The sequence below is a fragment of the Solanum verrucosum genome, unplaced genomic scaffold, assembly GCF_900185275.1.
Source record: "Solanum verrucosum unplaced genomic scaffold, falcon-dt-bn FXZP01000022.1, whole genome shotgun sequence".
Lineage (NCBI taxonomy): Eukaryota > Viridiplantae > Streptophyta > Magnoliopsida > Solanales > Solanaceae > Solanum > Solanum verrucosum.
Window position 1 is genome coordinate 4077526 of NW_026020086.1, and position 23474 is coordinate 4100999.

General features: G+C 33.6%; 3 protein-coding genes across 7 annotated transcripts; 1 reads left to right on the top strand and 2 right to left on the bottom strand.

Moving 5' to 3' along the window:
- Positions 1-1188: 1188 nt before the first annotated feature.
- On the bottom strand, positions 1189-2594 carry LOC125824427 (low temperature-induced protein lt101.2-like). Its single transcript, XM_049503802.1, has 2 exons — positions 2445-2594; positions 1189-1343 (listed from the first exon to the last, which is right to left on the bottom strand). Exons 1-2 carry the CDS (start codon positions 2532-2534, stop codon positions 1218-1220), a joined length of 216 nt encoding a protein of 71 aa, XP_049359759.1. The 5' UTR covers positions 2535-2594; the 3' UTR covers positions 1189-1217.
- Positions 2595-4878: 2284 nt separating this feature from the next.
- LOC125824401 (uncharacterized) lies at positions 4879-17945 on the top strand. 5 transcript variants are annotated; one of them, XM_049503775.1, is made up of 4 exons: positions 10723-11019; positions 14428-14984; positions 16814-17437; positions 17501-17945. In XM_049503775.1, the coding sequence occupies exons 1-4, from the start codon at positions 10875-10877 to the stop codon at positions 17759-17761; spliced, it is 1587 nt and encodes a 528-aa protein (XP_049359732.1). In that variant the 5' UTR covers positions 10723-10874; the 3' UTR covers positions 17762-17945. The 5 variants fall into 5 exon arrangements, with proteins under 5 accessions (XP_049359728.1, XP_049359730.1, XP_049359731.1 ...); XM_049503771.1 differs by lacking the exon at positions 10723-11019 and adding an exon at positions 4879-5172 and having other exon boundaries at positions 16814-17945; XM_049503773.1 differs by lacking the exon at positions 10723-11019 and adding an exon at positions 4911-5172 and having other exon boundaries at positions 14434-14984; positions 16814-17945.
- A 901-nt stretch (positions 17946-18846) lies between these two features.
- LOC125824460 (uncharacterized) lies at positions 18847-22355 on the bottom strand. Its single transcript, XM_049503839.1, has 4 exons — positions 21800-22355; positions 20563-20633; positions 19565-20087; positions 18847-19301 (listed from the first exon to the last, which is right to left on the bottom strand). Exons 1-4 carry the CDS (start codon positions 21914-21916, stop codon positions 19107-19109), a joined length of 906 nt encoding a protein of 301 aa, XP_049359796.1. The 5' UTR covers positions 21917-22355; the 3' UTR covers positions 18847-19106.
- Between the last annotated feature and the right edge of the window lie 1119 nt (positions 22356-23474).

Here is a 23474-nt window from a genome sequence, read left to right on the forward strand (position 1 = left end):
TGAATATCAGATATCGAGTGAAAAAACAAAATGAATATCATCATATATTCATTTATAATGATAGATTGATTTAATCAGCAAATATAAATAATTTAAAAAATTGGGAGGAAGTGGATGACCAGTTAGGATCAATAGTTGTTAAATTTTCAACTTTTTAAATATAAAATAAAACTGTAGCTCTAAAATTTGAATGTTACTTTAAATATCGTGCACAAATAAAACTGACTAGAGATGACAAATGATGGAGTTAGATTCTTTATTAAATTAACAAAATTCGTACACTCATTTTGTATTTTATTTTTTATATATAGAATATATTTATACTTCATTTTCTCTACTAAAATAATGTATTTATTTCAAAAAAAATATCAGCTTGGTCTTCCCCAAAAATCTTATATATATTATATAATAGAGTTATATTGTGTCGGCAAACGTAAATGGCGCAAAATTGGAGGACCATATATTTTTTTTAAATGCCCTTCACAATGTTTACTACTAAAATGGATTTAATAATTATAAATTATTAAAATTTATCGCTAACCCTATTTAATCATGAATTGACGATAAATTATCATAAAATTTTGTTAGCTACAAAGTTCATATTCTAATTTAGAATTTTGTGATACGAAAATTTAAAATAATAGATAGATCAAATACCACAACAAATTGAAAAATAAGAGACCATAAACAATATAAAGTTAAAATAATAGTCATATATCAAAGATTGTATTTATTTTGAAATTAAAGAATCTCAAAGCATATAGTATAACTAGTATTTTATAGATCAATTAATCTAAAATTATTGTTTTCCTATCATCCAAAAGGACAAAAAATTAAAAATTATAACATACATTTATTTAATCACGACCGATATTATTTGATACATGTGTTTGTGGATATATTTAATTATGTATTTGTGCGCATAATAAGTGTATTCGTATATATAATAATTGTATCTATGCATATTTGCTATAAAATCCCCAAATCATTGCTATGTTAAACTACCACTATAAAAACTACTAATTAAAGGGCTGAATTAACTAATCGACATATTTTTTTCAAAAAAATAATAATAGGGACATGCCAAAACTTTTATTAATATTTTTTTAAGAACCAAAGAATATCGACTAACAAGTATTTCTAGATTAAATAAATCTAGAATTATTGTTTTCCTATTATCCAAAAAAAATATTAAAAATTAAAAAATATAATAATAACTAGGCTGTGAGAGGACGCCATTCTTCATCTTGATCATAACCACGAACCACAATTGCATAAATTGCATAAATAATTCCAGGAATATAACCTAGTAGGGTTAAAATCAAGCAAATCAAGAACTCACACTGCAAAAAAAAGGCAAAAATAATAATAATAATTAACCAAAAGTGATTAGCAAAATTTATTATGTTGAAAGAGATTGTAAGCATTTGATTCCACGTCTGATATTTGATACTCACATGACTAATTTAAATACGTATCGCGCAAGGTTTTTTAAAGGAAAAATGTCACATAAGGTCACCAAGCATGATGAATTAACTTAATATTGTTGAAACATTACTAGAACCTTTTCTTCAACGTGACGCCTTAATGATCGAGTGACAATTTTGATGGTCAATCAACTTTTTTTCTTTATTACCGTGATTCTTAAGCAACATTGAATGAGTTTTTTGTTACAAATTATAAGTTAATCACGAACGACGACAATTGCATAAATGGCATAAATTATCCCTGGAATATAACCTAGTAGGGTCAAAATCAAGCAAATCAAGAGTTGACACTGCAAAACCAAAAGAAAGTAATTAATAAAAGTGATTAGCAAATTTTATTGTGTTGAAAGAGATTCTAATTTCTAAGCATCTTTTTGTCACTAATAAGCATGATGCATTTTATATATATCAATTCAATTGTATATTGTAAAGAAAGATTTTTTTATTTTTTTAAATAGTATATAATATTTGTAAGTATTTATATGGTTATAAATAATTTCCGTTGTGGATAAATTGAGAACTTAGAATTAAATTATATTCAAAGTGAATTTCTTATCGTCTATTTAATTTTTTGTGAACGAAGTTATCTAATATATTTGCTTGTGAATTCAATCAAGTACTTACTATTTCTCATCAAATACATATATCACATAACTCAGTCAATCAAAATATAGAAAAATAAATAAATAAATTTCTTCACTATCATCGATTTCCCATGATTTTCACCTACCTTATTGACCAACCAATTAAGACACATTGACAACTTAAAAATACATGACATGAACAATAACAAAATTAGAAATTTCACTATGGATATTCGAGATTAATTAACTTATATATGTAATATCAATTTTTATATACGTATTATAATTTTCAACGAAAGGTATTCAATAACCGTTCTTGATCATGAACCGACAATAAAATTACTATGAAGAGTGAGGGGGTGGGGGATCTTACACTGCAACAACCATGTCTAAAGAAAACTCCAAGAGGTGGAATCAAGATTGCAAGCAAAATCTCCAAGAAAACTTCACATCTTGAAGCCATGTTTAAACTATTTTATTTTATATTTAACAAATTTTATGAAGAAAGTTTAATAAACTTCTATGTATTGGAAATAGAGTTAAGTTCCCAAGTGATAAATCCAGCACCTATAAGTACAAGAAATTTGGTTTTTGCTGGTCTTAAGGAAATAATTTATTCAAGATTCAAACTCACTAAAATGTAGGATCTTATAGTCTTATTCAATTAGTAAATATAATTAACATCTTAACTTTTAGTACTCTTTGATTACAATAACATATCCATTATAATATAAAAAAGATAAGATATACATAGATTTTGTGATTCTCAACTAAAAAAATAAGATATTTATGATAATACAAGAACATACCAAGCAAATGAGACAAAAATAATAATAATACACATTGAAGAATAAGAAATACGTGACTACTAATTAATACTACGTACTAATACTGAGAAGTGGAGAAAAGGAGGCTAGACACCTACTTCTCCCACATATAAAGTGGAACACCATACGGCTGCCAACTATATATCATTTTATTCTAATTCTCAACCTTCATATCTTCATATCTACGTTCATGCTTTCAGTAAATTGAAGTCGTATCATATCCTAATTCATGTCTAATGTTCTAAATTGGACCAAATATATCTTTACGGATCGTTTTGATAGTTGGTTGTAGAATTAGTTATATGTTGGTTTCTTAATATTGCAATCCAAACATTGTATTGATTTTATTTATAATAAAAGAATGTTGCTCTCTCTCTTTCACTATCGATTTAGGTGAAATTCGATGTTTCAGCTCAACCTGCTTCTCCGATGAGTAATTTTTCAGCTCCTAATTACTTCACTCAACAAGCCATTCGAGGTTCTGTTACTCTTCTATTGATTTTCCCTCTTTTTTATTTTTCTGTTTGATGGAAGGGATTTTGGGTTTTGTTGTGTTCTTGGTTTGATGTTTATTTGTATAGTGAAAAAATGCATAAACTACTATTCTAATAAAAAAAATTGTTACTAAGAAAAGAGTTAATAGTCAAAAAGACAATCTTTTCGCGAGTTTCATACATCAACTATGATTTGTTATTCCTTTTGTTAGCTGAACTATTAGTGTCTATGTATTGAAACATACCTATCTTTCCTATTCCTACCTGATTGGAACACCGTATAGTTGAGGTGTGTTTTAATATATACAAGGTAGTTCAGATACGAAAAGGAAATAATTGATAGTTGAGGTGTGTTTTTTAATACATAGATGGTGATAGTTTTAAGTAGGAAGAGGAAACTATTGATGGCTGGGGTGTAAATCTCGCAAAAAAATATGATACTTTATGTGTGTTTTAGACAGTCTTTTGCGTCTTCAATACTGACAAGATCAACGCCTATCAATTCAACACATTATCAACAATATTTTATCGATAAAAGATTCATTAATAAATCTGTATCTTTTTTATTTAAACATAAATTCAATATTTTCAAATTAGATGGTAAATGATGCATTGTATCGTATGAACATTTAAAACAAAATACGATTTAAAGACAATAAAGTTATATATTAAAAAAAAACAATTACTAATGATATTTACTTGAAAATAAATTATTCACATCACATTAAGGAGTCGTTTGTGACAAAGATCAATAGCACAGAGATTAGTAATGTAGAAATTGGTAATGCAGAGATTATTTATTTATCAAGTATTTGGTGCATTGCTTCTTAGTTAATCTTATATGTGATTTATATAGTAATATAATAGAGATAAAACACAAGTACTCCCCTAGATTATGATTGAAATCTCAAAGACACACTTTAACTAAACTAACATTCTACTCATTTTTTTTTGTAATTTTATACACATTTTGGCTTATGTTGCACTGCGTGACTTCACGTAGTTTAAACACGTGAGAGATGTTTGAATGTCACATAAGTCAAAAGGGTGTACAAAATTACAAAAGAAAATGGATTCGAGCGTAATAGGACCTTAATTTAGTTAAATGTATCTCTAGAATTTTGATTTTGACTGTACTTATGTCGTATCCCAATGCAAAGTATGAACTATTTTTCCTAATGAAAAAATCTTTTCGGCCAGAAAATTTGATCAGAATGATATTTTACTTTTAAAAATATTTTTACCCTTTTAAATTTAATATCTTTTAACTAAAAAATGGAGAAAAAATCAGTTTATTTTAAAATTAAAAAAACATTATAATCTTTTTAATTTTTTGACAAATTCTGATTAAATTTTCTGATCATTTAGCACTTTTCTTTTCTAATACATCCAACCAAACGACCGTTAAGTGCCATCTTTCTCACATCCTACTCACCTGACTGCTTTATATTGTGTTGTACTTTAGTCAGAAAAAGGTATCATTTTTCAACACAAATTCCCAAAATCACTGTTTGTTCATCACGCCCAGAAAAAAACCCTACCTTTTTTGCTCTCAATCTCTCTATATATGTAACGATTTGCTGTTTTGGCATTGTGAATTTCAAGAAAAATTTCAAAATTTTTGAGTGAATTTTGATGGATTACAAGTATGAATCGGTCGGCGATCATCCGGCGCCGGCGCGGCCTCAGACGTTGACGAGCTATGCACAGCATCCTCAGCCTCCGATGAGTTATACACAGCTTCCGTCTCTCACTTACTTCTCTCAACAAGCTATTCGAGGTTTCTTCCTTTTCTCTGAATTTTTGCTTTTTTATATTTTTTTTTCTGTGGATGAATGATTTGTACGAAAGAAAGGATTTTGGGTTTTGGGTTTTGGGTTTGTCTATGTGAAGTATATCGGAAAGGTTTGTGGTTAATATGGGTGAGAATGTAACTGATTGAGGTGGTGGAGAGTAGTTTTACCATTCTTTTTGTGTTTAATCCGACAATCCGGAATTTGGGTTTTGTTTGTGTGAAGCATATTCAGAAACATTTGTGGTTAATCTGGATGAGAATGCATTTGATTGACGAGATGGAGAGTACTATTAGCATTAATTTTTCTGCTCAATGGGACAATCCTATAGAGATAGAAGGGATTTTGTGTTTAGCTTATGTGGAGTACATTCAGGAGACGATATGGTTAATCTCGATGAGGATGTAGTTAATTGAGGAGGCGTAGAGTAGTGTTGCGATAATTTTTCTGTTCAATGGACAATTTTGTATTAATGGAAGGGATTTTTGGGCTTTGTTTGTGGAGTACATTCGGGAGATGTTGTTTATGTTGATGAGAATGTAGTTAATTGTGGAGGCGGAGAGTAGTTGAGGTGTGTTTTTAATACATAGATGGTGATAGTTTAAGTAGGAAGAGGAAACTATTGATGGTTGGGCTGTAAATCTCGCAAAAAAATGATACTTTACGTGTTTCTTTTGACCGATATTTCTTAACAAAGTTGTATCAAGCTGCAGGATAGAAACTGTGTTCTTCAAGCCAAGTATTGAGCTTTTGGAAACTCTCCTTGCTTTGATCACTTGCTTTATGAATCTAGTCGTAGTCTGCTTCTTGTTCTGAAATATTGTGAAAAAAGACAGTAGCAGCTAGCATCATTCTATACATTTCAGCATTTGGACCTCTTTCTTTAGCATGTTGTTCAGCTCATTTCACGGATGTTCTCCTGATATCACTCCATAACAACAACTTCTGCCACACCTGGTAAGGCACATTACATGCAAAAAACAGACGATGTATGGTATCATTCTCCACCACACAAAGTGAACACATCTGATTTGTAGTCACCCCCATTTAAACAGCCTGTTCCTTGTGTTGAGCCTTCCTAGAGCAACTAACCGTAGAACAAAAATCCATCTAGGTAGGCCAATGTTGTTACAAACTAGCATTTTGGAAATAATGTAGTTTATTGAGTGGATGGAGAATAGTGTATGTTAGCATTATTTTTCTGTTCAATTGACAATTCTGTAGCGATAGAAGGGATTTTCAGTTTTGTTTGTGTTTTGAGTTGGCCTCTGTGAAGTGCATTAGGAGACGTTGGGGTTAATCTCCATGAGAATGTAGTTGTTAATTGAGGAGGCGGAGAGTAGTGTTAGTGTTGTCGTGTGTTTTGTTATATTGAAGTGGCAATTGTTATTTTGAGTAAAGAGGGTGATTTTTCAGGAAAATCGCTAAATGTGCGGGATTCAGGAAATCTAATGTTGAAAATGCAATGAGAGAATTCCGAGGCAGAGCTAGGATTCTTGCTCTTTTTATTTCTCTGTTTGATGAACAATTCTGTAGTGATCGAAAGGATTTTGGCGTTTTGTTTGTGTTCCGTGTTGGCCTCTGTTAAGTACATTTGGAGACTATTGTGGTTAATCTCATTGTTGCTCTTTATTATGTTTATCACAACTTTCAGCTGGCTATGTAGCACCGCCTCATTTTGAAAACAAACCTGATCATATCCAACACCAACCTGCCAATATGCGTGAGGCAATTATGAGAGAGATTGAGAAGGAGCGTATTAGAGAAAAGATTATTGCAGAAGAGATTGCTCGTAGACGCATGGTGGAGTTTGACGTAAGAAGAGAGCTCATGATGGAAAGACAACTAGCAAAGCAGAGTGGAGAAGGATCATCTCCCTTTTCTTCTCCCACACTTCCGTTCTTGAAGCAACAGAGTGACGTAACATCCTTAGAGGAAAGAATTGCATCGTCACAGATGGGAAGGGGATATTAGTCTCTAGTAGATTGGGTGCACGAAATTAGATTGCAAGACTTGACATAGCGCCATTTGAGGAGCGAATTTGAGGGATTCCTTTTCATCAACGAAGCTTCTCCAGGTTCTTGTGATTCCTACATATCGTAATATTGTAAAACTATCGCTGTTTCAGGTAAATAGAAGGACTTAGTTTGCTCTATCGTGTAATTTTTTCTTTATTTATCAAGTGAAATATGTAAAACTATCGCTGTTTCAGGTAAATAGAAGGACTTAGTTTGCTCTATCGCGTAATTTTTTCTTTATTTATCAAGTGAAATATTTAAAACTGGACAACCCACAGCTCTAAGTGTTCTTCATTAGCTCACTTCATCGTTGTAAACTTGTAATGTAATTTACTCAATTATTTTCTTAATGGTGTAACAAGTCAAACAGTGACAAGTATAAATGAACCGAGGGGGTAGTAAATTGTTACTTAGTGATGTTGAGGATGGATCTCAAAATCAGACAATCAACATATCAAACACATAAATTTTAAATTTTAAAAAACACAATATCTTACAATTTGATCGACCATGGACATGAAGACACTGACATGAGGATCGCGATATAAGTGAAAACTATGAATAGTCAAAACACACAAGTTGCGCATTAGCAATAAGATTGATAATGCACAAAAAATATGTTTGAACATTCATAATTTTCACTTGTATCTCGATCAGGACATCATTTTCTTCATATCCATAATCTTCGATAGCTTCATTAGTGTGAGTTAATTTCATTTCAATAACTTAAACACATGAAGCAAATCAAATTATAAAATTTTGTATTTCTTAATTGTTAATTAATGTGTTTCATAAAACGAAGGATACAATGTAGAATATTAAGACTTCAAAACGTCAAAAAAGATCACATAAAATTAAAATTATAAAAACTTTTTTCTTTTTAAGAAAAAATGTAAAGATCGAAAAGAGTATTGTTGAGTGTAAACATCTACTAAGAAGCTCATGATTTCTATCAATCTGTCAATTTTCAAAACGATAGTAATATAATAAATAAGGATAGATTTTATAAATATAATTTATTTAAGAATGTTTTTAAATTAAAAATTAATAATGTCTTTTTTGGTAATTAACATTTTATTAATCTACCACAATCAGCTAATCTATTAATTTCTTATTTCTAGTTCAAATTCTCAGAGAATTTGACGACTTATAATTTCTCTCCAGTAATAGAAAAAAAATAGTTATGATAAGTATAATAATGAGGTTAGGGAGATCTCAAATTTAGAATTGATTATTTAAAAGTGAGAAAGTGAAAATAGAAAAAAAAAACTGAAAACAGATGTAAAAATATTAAAAATTCGAAGGAACAATCTAAAGAATTTTAAGGAACGCAATGTTTTAACCATACTTTTTGCAAACAATATTAGAATTTGAATGTGCTCTTTTTAAATAAGGTTTATACCATTAAAATTTGTGAAAACTAGCAAAATTATCCAACTTGACTATTTTACCTCAAATATCTCAAAATTGATAGTCACAATATGTCGTAGATTAAATTTAAGATACGAGTTACTGCATATTATTACAAATAGATCAACACAATCATATATGGAATATTTAAGAACGTCATAAATAATTTATTTTAATGGTATTAATTTGATCTTGTCCATCTCAATTTCTATTATTGAAACTTCTGATAAAATTATTTGACACTATACTAATTCAAATAAGTATGAGGGATCTGATTATCATTTAGCGAATGATTTTGTTAATTTTATTGATGCTAGTATTTATAGGCCTCAAGCCAATTGTCATTTGTTTTCAAAATCTTTTTAGAATTTTTGTGGTTCATGAAAATAAGAAATAAATATAAATATTTTCTCAAAAAAATACATTCTTAATGTCTTACCTATTAGATAAGAGGGAATTGTTCGGATGGTAAACACACATCACTTTCAATTTTAAGATCGTAAGTTCGAGTCACCAAGAGACGAAAAAAGTGAGAGCTCCTAGGGAGAGGTATAACATATATTTTTAAAATGTATTTTTTAGTTGTCTCAAAGCTCTGTTAGCGTAGAAATTGATTTCTATTAACTGATCGAATTTAGAAAAAAATTATTAATTTCACAAATATGATGAAATAATTAATTTCGAAATACATGTCAATACCCCAATTCCCTTAAACTAATGATGTTTAATATTTCTCTTTTTTTTTTTTTGGCAAATGTGAAAGACTAGAAATTTACTAAGCTTTAATGATAATATTAATGAACCTAATGTCATTATTAATAAGATACTATTTGATTTTATATGAAGAATGACAATGTCTTGCAAATTACATCAATCTTGACTTCTATACCTAACAACATTTATGATGAAAATTATATGGCACAAGATAAAGTTATTATTTTTACAGATATAGATTTATAAATGGAGAAGAAAAATGTAAGCATTGAAATGACGACTATGGATAGTTGTGGACATTTACTTCATGCCCTTGAAACGAACTATACATAATGACTGGTCAATAATTCATATATTATTAGATGCAAAAAATATAGTACAAATATTACAAAATAAGATAATAATATTTGAGAAATAAATATCATTTACGAGGATATATGAATATAGATATCTTCTTTTAAAGATATCAATATTTTATATATTCCTCAAATATAAAATGCGCAAGCTTATAATCTAGCAAAATTATGTATTTCCCTGCTACATAGAGTTTCTCAACTTTTTTTGGACCTTACCAGCAAAAACAAATCAATTTAGACAGTCTTTTGCGTCTTCAATGCCGACAAGATCAACGCCTATCAATTCAACCCATTATCAACAATATTTTATCGATAAAAGATTCATTAATAAATCCATATCTTTTTTATTTAAACACAAATTCAATGTTTTCAAATTAGATGGTAAATGATGCATTGTATCGTATGAACATTTAAAACAAAATACGACATAAAGACAATAAAGTTATATATTAAAAAAAACAATTACTAATGATATTTACTTGAAAATAAATTATTCACATCACATTAAGGAGTCATTTGTTACAAAGATTAATAGCACATAGATTGTAGAAATTTGTAATGAAGAGCTTATATATTTATTAAGTGTTTGGTGCATTGCTTTTTACCTAATCTTATATGTGATTTAAATAGTAATATAATAAGATTAAGACACAAGTACTCCCTTAGATTATGACTAAAATCTCAATGACACACCTTAACTAAACTAACATTCTATAACTAATTTTTTTTGTAATTTTATACACCTTTTGGCTTATGTAGCACTGCTTGACTTCACGTAGTTTAAACACGTGAGAGATCATAAGTCAAAAGGGTGTATAAAATTACAAAAGAAAATGAATTCCGGGGGTAATTGGACCTTTATTTAGTTAAAATGTGTCTCTAGAATTTCGATTTTAACGGTACTTGTATCTTATCCCAATACAAAATATGAATTATTTTTTCTAATACACCATACCAAACGACCCGTTAAGTGCAATTCTTTCTCACATCCTACTCACCTGACTGCTTTATAATGTGTTGTACTTCAGTCAGAAAAAAGGTCTCATTTTTTCAACACAAATCCCAAAATCACTGTTCATCACGCCCAGAAAAAACCCTACCTTTTTTGCTCCAATCTCTATATATGTAACGTTTTGCTGTTTTGGCATTGTGAATTTCAAGAAAAATTTCAAAATTTTTGAGTGAATTTTGATGGATTACAAGTATGAATCGGTCGGCGATCATCCGGCGCCGGCGCGGCCTCAGACGATGACGAGCTATGCACAGCATCCTCAGCCTCCGATGAGTTATACACAGCTTCCGTCTCTCACTTACTTCAGTCAACAAGCCATTCGAGGTTTCTTCCTTTCCTCTGAATTTTCGCTTTTTTTAATTTTTTTTTTTGCTGTGGATGAATGATTTGTACGAAAGAAAGGATTTTGGGTTTTGGGTTTGTTTATGTGAAGTATATCGGAAAGGTTTGTGGTTAATCTGGGTGAGAATGTAGCTGATTGAGGTGGTGGAGAGTAGTTTTACCATTCTTTTTGTGTTCAATCTGACAATCCGGAATTTGGGTTTTGTTTGTGTTTTGTGTTAGTCTATGTGAAGTATATTCAGAAACATTTGTGGTTAATCTGGATGAGAATGTATTTGATTGACGAGGTGGAGAGTACTATTAGCATTAATTTTTCTGCTCAATGGGACAATCCTATAGAGATAGAAGGGATTTTGTGTTTAGCCTATGTGGAGTACATTCTGGAGACGATGTGGTTAATCTCGATGAGGATGTAGTTAATTGAGGAGGCGTAGAGTAGTGTTACGGTAATTTTTCTGTTCAATGGACAATTTTGTATTAATGGAAGGGATTTTTGGGTTTTGTTTGTGTTGGCTTATGTGGAGTACATTTGGGAGATGTTGTTTATGTCGATGAGAATGTAGTTAATTGTGGAGGCGGAGAGTAGTGTTAGTATTAAATTTCTGTTCAATGGACAATTCTGTATTGATGGAAGGGATTTTTGGGTTTTATTTGTGTTTGTGTTAGCTTATATGGAGTACTTTCTGGAGACATTGTGGTTAATCTCTATGAGAATGTAGTTAATTGAGGAGGCGGAGAGTACTATTAACATTAATTTTTCTGTTCAATAGGACAATCTTATAGCGATAGAAGGGATTTTGGGATTTGTTTGTGGTCTGTGTTAGCCTCTATGAAGTATATCTGGAGACATTTTAGTTAATATCGTTGATAATATAGTTAATTAAGAATGTAGTTAATTGAGGAGGTGGAGAGTGGTCTTAATGTTGTTGTGTGGTTTGTTATATTAAAGTGTCAATAGTGATTGAGTTAAATGGGTGATCCTTTTTCTTTTCAGGAAAGTTGGTCAATGTGCGAGATTCGGAAAATCTTCCATTAGAAGTGCAATAGAAGGAATAGATCTTTTAATTATTTCATAAAAAATAAAAAAAATTGTGGCAATTTGGTTTTGGACGGCTAATAAGTAGAAAGAAGTATCTGGCTTGAAAGGTTACAACTTTTTGAAACAATAAGACCTTTCAAGATAATTTTTATAATGTTTTTAAGTTGTTACATTGTCAAAGCAGCTGCTTTTAGATAACTGTAAAATGCTTGTTGTATCCTAAGAAGAGCATTATTTCGTATCACCAAAAGATGGGAATCATTCTACTTAGAAAATGTTTCTGAAAGTAGCTGCCTATTTTTTCTTCTTCTGTAAACTTGTTTCTTCTCTACTTATTTCTAACTAGTATCGGTCACTTAAGTATGTGAAGTATATTAGGAAACATTTGTTGTTTATCTGGGTGAGAATGTAGTTGATTGAGGAGGTGGAGAGTAGTGTTAGCATTATTTTGTAGTGATACAAGGGATTTTGGGTTTTATATGTGTTTTGTGTTTAGCTTATGTGGAGTACATTTGGGAGACGTTGTGGTTAATCTTGATGAGGATGTAGTTCATTGAGGAGGTGGAGAGTAGTGTCAGCATCATTTTTCTGTTCAATGGACAATTCTGTATTGATGGAAGGAATTTTTGGGTTTTGTTTGTGTTTAGCTATTGAGGAGTATAATCTGGAGATGTTGTCGTTAATCTTGATGAGAATGTAGTTAATTGTGGAGGTAAAGAGTAGTGTAAGCCTTATTTTTCTGTTTCAATGGACAATTCTGTATTGATGGAAGGGATTTTTGGGTTTTGTTTGTGTTTTGTGTTAGCTTATGTGGAGTACATTCGGGAGACGGTGTGGTTAATCTGGGTGAGAATGTTGTTAATTGAGGAGGTGTAGAATGGTTTTAGCATTATTTTTCTGTTCAATGGACAATGCTGTGTTGATGGAAGGGATTTTGGGTTTTATTTGTGTTTTGTGTTAGCTTATGCCGAGTACTTTCGGGAGAAGTTGTGGTTAATCTTGATGAGAATGTAGTTAATTGAGGAGGTGGAGAGTAGTGTAACCATTATTTCTGTTCAATGGACAATTCTATAGCTATAGAATGTGCTTTGTTTTTTAATTGTGTTTTTTGTTTGCTTATGTGGAGTACTTTTGGGAGACGTGGTTAATCTCTATGAGAATGTAGTTAATTGAGGAGGTGGAGAGTAGTATTAGCATTAATTTTTCTGCTCAATGGGATAATCCTATAGAGGTAGAAGGGATTTTGGGTTTTGTTTGTGTTCTGTGTAAGCCTCTGCGAAGTACATTTGGAGACATTTTGGTTAATCTTGATGAGAATGTTAATTGAGGAGGCGGAGAGTAGTATTAGCATCAATTTTTCTATAGCGATAAAGGGGCTTTTGGGTTTTATTTGTGTTAGCTTACGTGTAGTACTTTTGGGAGACATTGTGGTTAATCTTGATGAGAATGTAGTTAATTGAGGAGGTGGAGAGTAGTGGTACTATTTTTCTGTGGTTTGTTGTGTTGGAAGTGGCAATAGTTATTGAGTAAAGAGGGTGAGAGTTAGTAAAGCGGGGCTAGGATTTTTGCTCTTTTAGTTTCTCTGTTCGATGAACAACTCTGTAGTGATAGAAGGGATTTTGGGTTTTGCTTGTGTTCTGTGTTTGCCTCTGCAAGGTACATTTGGAGACATTTTGTTTAATCTCGATGAAAATGTAGTTAATTGAGGAGGCGGAGAGTAATATTAGTGTTGTTCTGTGGTTTGTTATATTGAAGTGTCAATAGTGATTGAATAAAGAGGGTGATCCTAATTATTTCAGAAAAGTTGGTAAATGTGCGAGATTCGGAAAATCCTAAATTGTAAGGTTTCGACTTTTTGTAACAAAAAAAACTTTCAAGATTACTTTTTTTTTAAAAATGTTTGTCAGTTGTTCCATTGTTTAAGCAGCTGCTTTTAGATAACTGGTAAAATGATTGGTATATCCTAAGAAGAGCATTATTTCCTATCCCAAAAGATAGGAAACACTCTATTTTGAAAGTGTTTCCGAAAGCAGCTGCCTTTTTTTCCTTCTGTAATCTTGTTTCTTCTTTACTTATTTCTAACTAGTACTTAAGCATTTGTCTTATCCTTGATGGTGTTCATTTAAGAGAAAGATTGACTTTTGATTCGTTGAATGTCCTGGAATTGTCTATGCCTGTGTTAACCAAGCACAGAACTGAAGGGTATGAAATGTAGTTACTTGGAAGAGACGAATTTCTAAGTTTGGCTTTTTTGTTGCTCCTGAGTTCTATTGACTTCATGGTGCCTGCATTGTTCAATTTATATTGTATTTTGAGACTAAGTTGTTGCTCTTTGCGTTGTTTATCCCAAGTTTCAGCTGGCTACATGGCGCCTCAATTTGAAAACAAACTTGATCATATCCAAAACCAACCTGCCAATATGCGTGAGGCAATTTGGAGAGAGATTGAGAAGGAGAAAATGAAAGAGGAGATTATAGCTGAAGAGATAGCTCGAAGACGCATGTTGGAGTTGGAAGTTAGACGAGAGCTCATGATGGAAAGACAACTAGCACAGCAGAGTGGAGAGGGATTGTCTCCTTTTTCTTCACCTGCAATGAGTTTCTCTCCCACACTTCCATTATTGAAGCAACAGACTGTTGTAAGGTCTGTAGAGGAAAGAATTGCAAGGTCACTTGAGGACAGGATGGGAAGGGGGATATCAGTCTCTAGATTGGGTGCAAGAAATGAGATTGGGAGACTTGAAATAGTACCATTTGAGGAGCGGATTCCAGAGATTCCTTTTCAGCAGCGGAGTGTGGAACCAAAATATTCTGTTTTGAAGCCTGTATCCCATAGTTCAGTGCCAATGATTTCGGACTTGCAGTCCCCTTTGGAGCCTAGCAAAGAAAAAGACAAGATCATCTTGCTGGTCAGTATGTTCTTGTTCATCCTGCATATGTCTATTCCATTTTGGTATCCTGAACTAGAGATCATACTTGCTATTTCTGGTAAAGTTTTTCTTATTTTTTGTTTCTTCTCTCTCTTGGGTGAAGTGATTAGTTTGATAGCATTGCTTTTTCTGGATTCAATTCAAAATAATTGCTATAACCAGTCAATGCATATATCCATCTTTATGTTTTGTACTGGTTTGTATCTAACACTAGGGTCTCCCCTCCGATGCATATCCTACTGATTGCAGCTAATCTTAGGACTGCATTCATATACTTACAATGCAATCTCTTAGGTCCTTTCTCTCATTGTCCTTTTGTATTTCTGTGTGTGCACGTGTCCTTATTTCCCCCTTTTTCTTGCATGCTTCTCCTTTATTGAACGGTAGAGTTTTAACTGGACCCTTGGTAGCTCTCAAACGTGTCAATCTCATCTAGCAAGAAGAATAAGGAAGTAGATTGACTCTATTTCACCTGATTGTGGTAAAAAGATTGCACAATACATGTCCTTGCTTATATCTGTAATTAGTGTGTACAAATGTTTCTTCTATTTTTTGTGTCAATGTGGAAGGCCAGGGCCTTTTGATAACTATCAAGGTTACTAAAGTAGGAGAAGCGAGTTAGATATTGCAGTGTGATCCAATGAGCTGTAGATTGATCCTGTTTTCTGTGCCTAATTAGTTGGGTTGTTTGTTTTTGGCTGAAATGATCACAGCTGGGGAATGAACCACAAGATGAGACCTTTTTGCTTATAATTGCTATTTCTTTGTCGAATGCTAAGAAATGATAACAAATGGTTGAAACAAGTGTTGTGCACATCTCTTCTAAGTTGCAGTTTTGGATTACAATTTGAATTATTAAATTGTAATTTTGAAGTATGACTTCTCCACCAGTTTTGCTTCATATCTTGAGGTGAGTGTGTCCAAATTGAGACTTTTTGCTTCGCTTGAAGTTAGTCTTAACAGTTATAATTCTACTAAATATACCCAAATCATCCTATCAATTCAGGGAGCAAATGGATGAGATTGCACTTTTATTCTTTAGTAACTAAGTAACTCCTAAAAAAAACTTTAGTAACTAAGTTACTCTTTACTTTCATGAGATGGTTCATTCAAGATCTAACAAATAGGTTATGGATGAAGCTACACTCTAGGAGATTGTGCAATTAATTCTAGGAAATAAATGACTGTTTATGGTTGAGCCAACAGTCTACTGGAAACAGCCTCTCTACCCCACAAAGGTAGGGGTAAAGGTATGCGTACATTGGGTACGTTGTTGTTGCTGTTGTTGTAAGGTAAGTATATGATTTAGCTGTTCAGTTATCTTTGAGAGCCCATAGGCAAATAAAGTATTGGGAGACCAATATTTTAAATTAATTGACAAGCCGGTGACCTCTGTAGAAGAAGGGGAGTCCCTATATTAAATGTGGATTAAATGGACCCGAGGAGAGAGATTGACAAGGAGACATAAGTAAATAACCATTCTCTCCATATAGGCTTAGCATGATCTGAGGTTTCTCTCTTATTGTATCTCTTTATAAAGCAGTGCACATATTAGGTGTAGGTAGAGTTTTCTGGTAATTTGATGTAAGCTTCGTGTTATGCCTGATGCTGGCTTGGTACGAATATTTAATAAATGCAGACGTTCCAACCATTTAAACTACACTGACATCCATTATGTGTAAAATCTGGCTCTCATCACTTATCTCGCTTTTATGAAATGTATAGGATTACAGTACCTTTCACCACTAATCTGATTGAATTTTGAAGCATTTTTTGTTTACGAACTTCTCTTGAGCTTTTGGCTGCAGGCTAAGCCTATTACAAGCGTCTCTGGAGCAAAACGAAAAGCTGTAACACCACCAGTGGAGGTTGCCAGCCAGCCTCCGTCATCCAGTGTTCCTAAGAAAAATGGGAAAGAGGACTGGAGTTGTGCACTTTGCCAGGTAAGTGCAACATGTGAGCGTGGTCTGAATGATCACCTCCAAGGAAAGAAACACAAGTCCAAGGAAGCTGCTTTGCGAGAACAGAGGAACGGAAAGAACTACAGTATCGGTCTTTTCCCAAAGAAACCTAAGATTAACAACCTTTCAGAAGCTGGCGGCAATGTTAACATGGAGCAAATGGTAAAACCAAAAGTTGAATTGTTGCTTCATAACAAATCAGGGGAAAGATCATCTCTGGTAATTTTGGAGAAAGAAGGTGCAGAGGACACCATCACCCCAACTCTGCATCACAATGCTGATGACTTGACGAAAAGTGCAAATGCAACTCCAAAAAAGCAGAAGACTAGTAAGAAGAAGAAGTACAAATTTTGGTGCGCAACGTGCAAAGTAGGGGCTTTGTCAGAGGTGTCATTGGAGGCACACAGGGTAGGGAAGAAGCATAAGGCTCGTCTCCTGGTGCTCAGCAGCGTTGCTGCTTCAGCTGCTAAGGTTGAGAGCACTCAAACTGTTAATGAAGCATTAGAGGAGGTCGAAGAAACTGAAGCTGTTAAGGTTGAGAGCACTCAGACTGTTAATGAAGCATTAGAAGAGGTCAAAGAAACTGAAGCTGCTAAAATTGAGAGCACTCCAACTGTTATTGAAGCATTAAAAGAGGTTGAAGAAACTGAAACTGCTAAGGTTGAGAGCACTCCAACTGTTAATGAAGCATTAGAAGTTGTCAAAGAAACTGAAGTGATCGATGATGTGGGTGCAGTTGTTGATAGCATTAACCCCGACGAGCAGGAAGAAGTGTTCACCACTGGCGATAACTGAGTTCAGTTATTTTCAGGAGTATCATAGTGTTATGTTAACATGTAGAGTTTAGGGGAGGGATTGTAAGGTTAACTGTGACAACTTGTCTACCAATTGTGATGTGTATGTACTCTTTTAGTACTCTAGCTCTGTTCAAATAATTGGGTATTTTTCAGTTTATGAAATGACGTTTGGTTGGACAAAAGATCATGGAAATGTGTTTCATTATATGTGACCTAGTGCATGATGTGTGGTGCATTGGCCTTGCCTTGACATACAACAACAAACCCAAACCCGTGTAATCCCACAGGTGGAGTCAGAGAGGGTAGTGTGTAAGTTGATCTTATTCCTACATTGTGATGGTATGAAGATTATGACCTCGATTCTAGGAGAGATAAAAAAACACTTGCCCCACATACTCCAATCAAGGGACCGTGTTCTCATGTGTCCTGTATAATCACCTCACTGCAAATACCATTTCAAATTCATTCTGAATAGGAAAAGAAAATCCCTGTGATTCAAAAGAGTGAGAAAGAACTTTCTCTGTCCTATGCCCTCATCACTAACCATTCCCCGTATCTTTGCATTTCTTGATTGGTCGCTCATAGATGATTGAGAAGTGCATTTTCAAGTCAATCATTTTTCTCATCCTCACATGTTTCACTCAATTCTGACTAGATTTTTCTCATTTGTAATCACATCTCAATGTTAATTTCTACGAAGTTAGCCTGCTTGAAGTAGTTCATGGTAAATATAAGTGCAATTCATACAAGGGTAACGTCTCACTTCCAAGCAAGTTAGAATCGACTAAATATATCCTTATTGGATATGACACAAACTTCTTCAACAAAACTACACCACCACTGACATACCCGATTTACTCCCACAAGTGAAATCTCAAGAGGATATTGTGTCCACAAACCATAACCCTACCTTGAGAAGTAGAGAGATTATTTCCGATATATCCATGTAACTCGAGAAAAAACATATCAAAGCAATTCGAGAAAAGAAATAATGAAAGTAAAGAAGCCATGACAAAATACTAAAGATAGCAATCTTCAAGAACTACTGTTGAATATGTTCTACTTAATGTAGAGAACCAATCATGCTGACTATATTTTCACATTGCCAATCAATATAGCATGTGTATCATTATCACTAGATATATCTGAGTTTTCTTTACACAAAAAGGCAAAATGCATACCTACATATTGAGGGAGGAAAAGACATCTAATGGTAACTTTTTTTTCATAACCGAGAAATCCTGGAGGGTCAGTAGAGACCTCTTTGGATAAGCTACAACTTCCATAGCACTCGCCCTAGATCGAAAGTTTTAAGTGGTATTTATTGAAAATTGAAGGATGGATCAAACCCTCAAAGCAACAGGATCTTGCCACGATATTTTCCGCTTCTCAACATGAGAAGTTCCTTCTCCCACATTCCTGCATATCGATAACTTCAAGTCTCTGTGCTGATCATCATTTATGTTTAGAATTAGTCCTCTCTTTGGCTCCTCAATGTTCAATGGTTCAAAATTTGCTTGGGGCTCCTCTTCCCCTATCTGCAAAATGAGATGCCGAAGGCAAAGTGTTAAAATGCATTACTCGTCAAATGTCTAACACATACTTCCTCTGTTCCATTTCATACAATACTCTTTTCCTTTATAAACTGTCCCAAAAGAACGTTGCATTTTTATATTTCAAAACACATTCATTTCAAGCATCCAATTTTACCGTCAATGAGTTACTACACTTACTTCCATAGAAATGTCATAGCATCTATACACACAAGTTCAAACTTGGGATTTCTTGTTTAGATACTTACCGAGATTTCATTCAAATCAATGACTGGAGCTCGACTAGGCAATACAACATCTTTCCCAACATGACCAGTTTCCTGATTCAAATCAAAGACAGGTGTGGTACTCCTCGAAACAAAACCATTCCCAGCGAATGACCTGTCATTCTGATTCAAATCAAATGCTGGAGCTGCGTTTCGGAGCAGCATTTCCTTACCACTATACACTCTTGATTTATGCTTCAAACCTGAAACTGTACTACGCTGAACAGCGTCTTTCCCAATATGTAATGCCTGCTTGTGATTCACAAGAATATCAGAAGGCGTCTTCTGCGAAGAAGCTTCCTTTGCAACTTGAATCCTCGCTTTCTGTTTCAGCCCAGGAAGAGGGGGCAGTTTGTGTTGCTTCGCCTTCTTTTTGCTGGGAAATCGATCATTCACCCCATTTATACAGTAAAACTCTGAGTTCAGCAGGGCTGCTCGTTCTTGCTGTTCAGGATGACTTGATGACTTCATCTGCAATAGGTATTTGTGTCTTCGGCGCAAGAAACTGCAAATATGCGGAATGCATTTAGAGTAAGAATAAAAGAAAATTCTGCAAGCATTTCAAAAACCAGTTGCATCAGAAAGAGGAGTATCCAGAATTTAACCTTTGATACTTACCATTAAATCAATTGCATTTTTCAAAACCATGGTTCAAAATTTAGTATTGGTTGACATCGAAGTAATTTAACATGTATATCGATGCTATGTGTGAAAATATGGGTAAAGTTCCACCTCTGGCATCAATAGATGCACATTAACAGCAATATGAATCATAGTTAAATCATCAATCTAATGTTAAAAATTCTCCAGACAAAGTATCTATTCGACAATCAATTATCCAAACGATTTAGCCTCAACATCCAGTACTAAGTTGACCTCAGACGATCTTTTTTTTAGAGCCTACGCTACATAATGAAAATACCATAGACTTGAGCAAAACTCAGAAAGAGAAAACCAACAAGTCGACAACAAAAACTTACTGAACTTCAGCAACTAATCTTTGTTTCCTCATTTTCAGGTCCTCCAATTTGTTCCTCGTGTCATTAGTGTCCTGTAAATAATTGTAACAAATGAGTTGCACGTAAATTAACTGACTATGCACAACCACACAGTATGATTATTATGGATTCACATACAAAGATTTGTTAAAAAGAAAGATACTTTTTCAAAAGATAAAACCAGAAGACGCATCACTAATACTCACTAAATCACAATTATTATAGCAACAAGCATCAAGTGGCTTTAAGTTTCTCAATGGGCATGCAACTGACAAAGTTCTCAACTCTAAACATAAGTCCTTCAATTCATAAACAAAACTAAGGAAAAAACAGGAACCAACATAAGACAACTGGTGAATAAACAAATCCGGGAAAAGCCCCAATCATTTTTTAACAACCGTGGTGCCTGAGCCAACTTACGCACACCTCAACTGATTCCATTGGGTACTAGCTACCTCCCACCAACACAAGTATCGTGTATCTCAACTAATTCCACGGGTACTTCTTACCTCCCACCAGCACAAAGTCTAAAACTTATTCACAACCATATCATCTATATAGATCTTTTCTTTCCATTGTGACAAATTACTAATACTCGCCATATCATAAACAAATTCATTCACAAAGCTAAGGAAAACACAAGAACCAACATAAAACAACTGAATAAGCAAATCCAGGGATAGCCCCAATCTTATTTTTACAACCACGGTGTCTGAGCCAACTCAGGCACCCTCAACTAATTCCACGGGTACTTGCTACCTCCCACCAGTATAAGATCGCGTAACTCAACTAATTCAACATGTACTTGCTACCTCCCACCAGCACAAAGTCTAAAATGTATTCTCAACCATATCATTGTATATAGTAGATCTTTTCCTTCCATTGTGCCAGATTACTAATACTCACTATATCATAAACAAAAGCCCTTCAATTCATACACAAAACTAAGGAAAACACAAGAACCAACATAAAACAACTATTGAATAAACAAATCCAAGCTGAAAAAGGCAGGAAACAAAACAAATCAAAACCAAGAACAGTTCCTCAACAATAAAAACGCCAATAGAAATCTAACTACATGAAGCTCCACCAGAGACAAATCAGGAAACTGTTCTACACAAATCCCCAAAATCACACAACAACAAAAAATTATCAACAATAAGCATAGATCTTCAAAACTACAGGCCAAAAACAACCCCAATTTTTATTTCTTTTTTACCTTATAGAGTACTTGATAGTCCTGCAATAGAGTCTGATGCTTCAATCTAGCATTATTCTCCTCAAACACCACATAAGGTGATGATTCTAAAGAAACCCTTTTCATCTTCTTAGACATATCAATCAAATCACAGAGAAATCAAACAAACAAATGCTTAAATCACAAAAAGAACCAATCTTTGAAGCAAATAGACAAAACCAAGAAAAGGGTATGGCGGCAGAAGATAGAAAAGAGGGAAAAGTAAGAGAAAAGAAGCGTGTGGAAGGAAAAGATAGAACAATAATACAAACACAAATAGGGTAAGAAAGAAAAAAAGAAGGGGTAATAGAGAAAGAATAGAAAAGACAGACACAATTGGGGGGTTTGAGGGGGTGGGGGGTAGGGAGTGGAGAAGAGATAAAGAGTGTATTGTGGTGAGAAAGTTCTCTGTGAAAACTCTGACCAAGACAAACCCACATAAACCGGTAAACAAGGAAAAAGGAAAAAAAACAGTAATAGTATACAAAAACATTGTGTTTCTTGTTTGTTGTTCTTTTAAGACAGTGATGAAGATGGAGAGAAGGGGGTGGGGTGGGGTGGGGTGTGAGGGGTTTGTAGCAGAAAGGGTATTTGTGGTAAAAACTGTGTCTTTAGGTTAGATGAGTTTGAAGACATCTCCCCTTTTTCCATTCTTGATTTCTTTCCTTTTTTTTGGAGTTTTTCTTCCTATGCATAATTTTTGGTCCAGCTGGGCCATTAGAGAGAGTTTGATGGTGTGTACTCTTCTTGATTTTGTGGGAGGTGGGGTGGGGGGGTGTTTAGGGGAGTGGGGGTGGAATTTCTTGTTTCTTGAATCATCTTCACTCTTATTTCTTTGGCTTTCTATATGTAGAAGTCATATAGATGTAGAAATAGAAGAAAAAATAAGGTAATATATGAGGTGGACTTTTTGTTGGATTTGAGGGGTGGGGTGCGGGGTGAGGGACGGAGGGGGGGGGGGGTTTCTGTTGAGAGAGAAAGTGATGAGGCCATGGATTTTGCTGAAAAAGAGCATGAGATAGAAAGAGAAGATGCTTCTTTTCTCTTTTCTTCAAATTAGTATGGCAGGTGTTATTGGTTGGAGGAAATGACAAAAATGGTCCCTTACTTTAAGGATTTGGTTTAAAATGGTGTCTTAAATATTTCTTTATGTAGTTTTGACCCATTAAATTAGTCAAAAGTGAGTATATGTGTGACATTCTTATTGATCTCCCTATTTTTTGGCTTTTTTTCTAAAAAAATGACTTGTGTCTCAATTTTACTTTTTTATGTGGCTTATGTGTTGTTCCATGTACTTTGTTTTACTTCTGCTCAACATATTGTCTTTAGATTTTAAGGTTTGTTTTCAAATCACTAGTCGATCGTTAATTTCATTGCGTGACTTGTTGATCAATACTATGTGCTTGTAAATAATATATAATATGGTACGTCTTCTAAAATATGTCGTGTCAATTTATTCATCAACAAACAAACAAAAATGGGTTGAGAGTTTGATCCTTGGTGCAACCTCATTTCGACTAAAAAGTGTATTGAGTCTCCTCATTGTCCTCAATCGGGTCTTGGCTCCATCATTCACCTCCTTAATCGCTATGATGTATGCCACAAGTAAACCTTTAGACTTCAAGCATTTTCATAAAATCTCTTTGTACTTTATTGT

Excerpts from the sequence above, each read along its gene's own strand:
- LOC125824427 (XM_049503802.1), bottom strand. The coding sequence starts at position 2,534 with ATGGCTTCAAGATGTGAAGTTTTCTTGGAGATTTTGCTTGCAATCTTG. Across the intron at positions 1,344-2,444 it reads TTAGACATGGTTGTTGCAGT|TGTGAGTTCTTGATTTGCTT; the intron begins GTAAGATCCCCC and ends TTTTTTTTGCAG.
- LOC125824401 (XM_049503771.1), top strand. The coding sequence starts at position 5,028 with ATGGATTACAAGTATGAATCGGTCGGCGATCATCCGGCGCCGGCGCGG. Across the intron at positions 5,173-14,427 it reads CTCTCAACAAGCTATTCGAG|TTTCAGCTGGCTACATGGCG; the intron begins GTTTCTTCCTTT and ends GTTTATCCCAAG. Across the intron at positions 14,985-16,813 it reads AAGACAAGATCATCTTGCTG|GCTAAGCCTATTACAAGCGT; the intron begins GTCAGTATGTTC and ends TTTTGGCTGCAG.
- LOC125824460 (XM_049503839.1), bottom strand. The coding sequence starts at position 21,916 with ATGTCTAAGAAGATGAAAAGGGTTTCTTTAGAATCATCACCTTATGTG. Across the intron at positions 20,088-20,562 it reads AGATTAGTTGCTGAAGTTCA|TTTCTTGCGCCGAAGACACA; the intron begins GTAAGTTTTTGT and ends GCATATTTGCAG. Across the intron at positions 19,302-19,564 it reads TTGATTTGAATGAAATCTCG|ATAGGGGAAGAGGAGCCCCA; the intron begins GTAAGTATCTAA and ends CTCATTTTGCAG.